At 40.1% G+C, this 4,698-nt stretch overlaps 1 protein-coding gene across 1 annotated transcript; it reads left to right on the top strand.

Moving 5' to 3' along the window:
- Positions 1–227: 227 nt before the first annotated feature.
- Positions 228–4,277, top strand: LOC128857527 (uncharacterized protein K02A2.6-like). Its single transcript, XM_054093278.1, has one exon. It carries the CDS (start codon positions 228–230, stop codon positions 4,275–4,277), a length of 4,050 nt encoding a protein of 1,349 aa, XP_053949253.1.
- Positions 4,278–4,698: the final 421 nt, after the last annotated feature.

Genomic DNA, 4,698 nt, shown 5'->3' with positions numbered 1-4,698 from the left:
CTAACAAAAATGAATTGTATTCTCTCAGTGTGAACTAACCTTATTATATGATATATTTGACATAACTTTTGTACATTTGGCAATGCTGAATTATATCTATCAGAAATAAAGTGTCATTAAGTTTATAGCAGTCAATGCGTGTATATCTCAACGGCAGCCGAATTGCGTGAGTATACACATACAGCAAACATAACAACTGGCGACGAGGAAAATTTTAAACTTTTACAATGGCTGAAGAATTTTACAAGAAATTGTTGGAGGAGCAACGTGTCTTCACAATGAACGTTCTAAAGGAGCAGAAGGCGTGGATGGACAACTTTGCGAAAAGGTCTCCAGGTCAAGATAACACTCCCGTTCCAGCATTTGTTCAATTCAACAGTCAACACCAGAAATGGGACTCATACTTGGAGCAACTAAAACAACACTTCTCTGCTTACGCGGTAATTGACGCCAACAAGCAGAAATCATTTTTCTTATCTTGGTTGGGCAGTGACGCATACGAAACCCTCAAAAAGCTTGTCGGCGTTGACGAGTTACAGAAACAAACATTTAATGAGCTTTCTGCAAAACTAACAGAGTTTTATAAGGAAAAGGTTCATGTAGTTGCAGCTCGTTATGAATTTCATAAGGCTGAAATGGGTAATCGTACATATAAAGAATGGATTGCCGAACTACGAAGCATAGCCCGGCAATGTGATTTTGTTTGTAAAAAAGAAAATTGTCTACATGATTTCTCAGACGATATGATTAGGGACAAATTAATTTTGAAGTCACCGCATGATGCAGTTCGTACAGCTGCATTACAAAAACAACAACCAACATTGGCAGAAGTGCAGCTAATCGCTGAGTCATTTGAAACAACAACGAAAACAGTAAGTACAATCAAAGACAGAACGGACACTGCAAATGCAATAGACAGCAACGGAATTTATTCGATAACAACGAAAAACACAGAAAAATCTAGCATGCGTAACAAAAACAAAAAGAACCAAAAATCAAAATACCGTTCATGCACAGGTTGTGGAGTTTCACATAATCGTGATGATTGCAAATTTAGAAGCGCTGTTTGCAGAGGTTGCGGTAAAATAGGCCATATCATAGCTGTGTGTTTATCGAATGAAAAAAAGCAGGAACAAAAGCAGAATAAAGGGAGTAAAAACATCAAAGGTGAGAAAGGTGACAAAATAGATTACATTTCAACGGCATTTTCGGTAGCTAGCGCAGCTAGCAACAAAAGTAAGAAACAGTTTGTTCAAATTGTGGTCAATGGAAAAGAGACTCGGTTTCAAATGGATTCGGGCGCGGAAGTCTCAGTTATAACTCTAGACACTTACGAAATGTTAAATAAACCGCCAGTAAAGCAATGCTCGCGTGTACTATATGGGTACGGTCATACGCAAATAGAAACTTTAGGAGAAATCGCTGCCAAAATACAATACGGGTCAGTAGAAAAAATACTGCCTCTTGTGGTTTCTAACGTGCGTGGTTCAAACAATCTATTGGGCGTAGATTTATTTGAACAATTAGGCTTTAAAATTGTGCAAGTTGATAGCGTGACCGCCAAGTCGAACGCAAAATTACATACAATTTTGTCCACCTTCGCGGACGTGTTTACTCCAGCACTTGGTACAATGAAGTCAGTCAAAGCCTCGATCAGACTTAAGGAGAATGCAGTGCCTAAGTTCATTAAAAGTAGGCCAATTCCTTTTGCTCAGTTACCAAAATTTAAAGATGAAGCACAACGGTTATCACAAGCAGGTATTTGGAAACAGGTAACTTTCAGCGACTGGGCATCCCCCATCGTCCTAGCAACAAAACCGGACGGATCGATACGCATTTGTGGAGATTTTAAAAAAGGTGTTAACCAGCAGATTGATGTAGATCAATACCCTCTACCCACAAGAGAGTGCCTATTGCATACCATTCGATACGGTAAATATTTTTCTAAAATAGATTTGCGTGATGCATACCTACAAATGGAGCTCGATGAAGATTCGAAAAAAGTGCTGGTGGTCAACACACCGCTCGGTTTATTTCAATACCAGCGATTACCGTATGGGGTAGCAAGCGCACCAGCCATGTTTCAGAAACATCTCGAGCAACTATTATGTGGAGTCGACGGATGTGCAAATTATATCGATGACATCATTGTGGCCGGTGCGAGTGAACAAGAACATATCGAACGCTTAGCCAAAGTTCTGCATATACTCCAATCCGCGGGCATAAGATGCAAAAAGGAAAAATGCGAGTTCCTAAAAACAAAATTAACTTACTTGGGGCGTGAAATAAGCGCAGATGGCATTCTGCCCGACGAATCTGGTATTCAAGCAGTGAAGAACTTACGACGGCCCAAAACCTTGAAGGAACTTGAGGCATTTATGGGTAAAATAAACTATTACCACAATTTTATTCCGAATTACTCTCAACTCGCAGCACCCATGAACAAATTGAGGCGAAAGGGAGCGTCATTTCAGTGGAAGTTCGAACAAGAAAACGCGTTTAATTTGCTAAAGGAGCACATCATTAAAGCTACGATGTTGGCTCATTTTCGAGAAGACTTACCTATAGTCGTGGCCACTGATGCATCATCGTATGGGGTGGGAGCCGTGCTTTCACACATCAATCCAGACGGGACTGAGCAGCCGATCGCCTTTGCCTCCAAAACACTCAACCGACATCAAGAAAACTACAGCCAAATTGAAAAGGAGGGCTTGGCGATAATATTCGGAGTCAAAAAATTTCATCAGTTTCTATACGGGCAGAAGTTTACGCTGATCACGGATCACAAACCATTAGTCAGCATATTTAGTCCCGATAAAAACCTCCCAACAATGACGGCTCAACGTATCCAGCGATGGGCTATTACGCTCATGGGGTACCAATTTCAAATAAAATATCGCAAAACAACAAATCACGCAAACGCTGACGCGTTATCGAGATTACCATCGGGTCCAGATGAAGACTTCGACAATGGTGAAATTAACCAAGTTGTCGCTATACAAACTCCAATTGATATTGAGGTCATACGAAAAAGCACCAACAGCGACAAAATACTACGAAGAGTTAAAGAATATATTCAGAAAGGATGGCCGCATAAGTTGTGTCCAAACGACCAGGATCTCCGGCCATATTTCAATCGTAAGTTGTCCTTGATTACTCAAAATGACTTGATTTTATTACAGAGTGATGTCACACGGGTTACTATTCCATACTCATTACGTGATCAAGTTTTGCGTCGGCTTCATGATGGACATTGGGGTGTGGTAAAAATGAAACAACTAGCACGACAACATTGTTGGTGGGATGGCATCGATAATGATATAGCGAGAATAGCAGCTGGATGCGAAAACTGCAAACTAGCGGGTCCAAGTGATCGGCGGGAATATTCAAGCTGGCCTGAACCACAAGCACCTTGGCAGAGGGTTCACATTGATTTTGCTGGTCCGGTATTTGGTTCTATGTGGCTTCTGTGCATAGACGCGTTCTCGCAATTTCCATTTGTTTACAAACTAGCAAATACAACGACGGAATCAACGATTTTCGCATTAACTACCCTTTTTGCTAGTGAAGGTTTGCCAGAAACTATAGTAAGTGACAATGGCCCACAACTTACGGCCGATGCGTTCAAAACATTCTGTCACCAAAATGCTATTAAGCACATCACGATTGCACCGTTTCACCCACCTTCTAATGGACTGGCTGAAAGATTTGTGCGTACTTTTAAAACAGCCGTAAAAAATAACATAGATGACGGCTTGCAAGTAAATGAATCGGTTCTAAAATTTCTTTCATCCTATCGCACTATGCCAAACGCAAAAGGCATATCACCAGCACATCTTTTACATGGTCGTCCTGCACGTACTCTCTTTTCGCAAATGTTTTCAGTGGAAAATGACAAAAATGACTTTAAACAAACTTCAACCAAATTTTCATCTAACGAAAGTGTCTATATTCGCAACTATGGCCGCGGAGAAAAATGGTTAAAAGGGGTCGTGGACAGACATCTTGGAAAAGTCATGTACGTAGTAAGAACTAGTATGGGCTACTTTAAACGACATCAAAATCAAATGAAATCTCGCCATCTTAACGACGCCAAACCAGTTGAAGACAGCAGAGGAGGACCTAATTCAGTTACCAATATATTGCTACCTGATACTATGGTGGATACTGCTAATGAGCAGTCTCAGGAACAACCAAGAAGTCCACTAGAAGTGCGTCGAAGTGGCCGTATTCGTAGATCGGTACACCGCTACCAAGCTGAAGATTTTCGTAATTAAAGCGGAGGATGATGTTGTATACGCAAATTAAAATTTACTAACAAAAATGAATTGTATTCTCTCAGTGTGAACTAACCTTATTATATGATATATTTGACATAACTTTTGTACATTTGGCAATGCTGAATTATATCTATCAGAAATAAAGTGTCATTAAGTTTATAGCAGTCAATGCGTGTATATCTCAACGGCAGCCGAATTGCGTGAGTATACACATACAGCAAACATAACATTTACATTTACAATGCATATAAGTCCACAATTTACATATGTAGGTGTGTCCGTGTCCGCGCCCATTCAAAATGCATAATGCTCATTTTTAGTTCAATCATTGATGTTGTATACCGATCCATTTCATCAACCAATGCAGGTAAAGGAAAAAAATAAAAATAAACCTGAAAACCGAAAAAATTAAAACTAG

Source organism: Anastrepha ludens, chromosome 3 (genome assembly GCF_028408465.1).
Source record: "Anastrepha ludens isolate Willacy chromosome 3, idAnaLude1.1, whole genome shotgun sequence".
In the NCBI taxonomy this organism is placed as follows: Eukaryota; Metazoa; Arthropoda; class Insecta; order Diptera; family Tephritidae; genus Anastrepha; species Anastrepha ludens.
Note: the sequence above shows the minus strand (reverse complement) of the source record. Positions and strands in the feature narration are given on the sequence as shown.

What these genes read in the sequence shown, in the direction of transcription:
- LOC128857527 (XM_054093278.1), top strand. Translation starts at nt 228, where the DNA reads ATGGCTGAAGAATTTTACAAGAAATTGTTGGAGGAGCAACGTGTCTTC.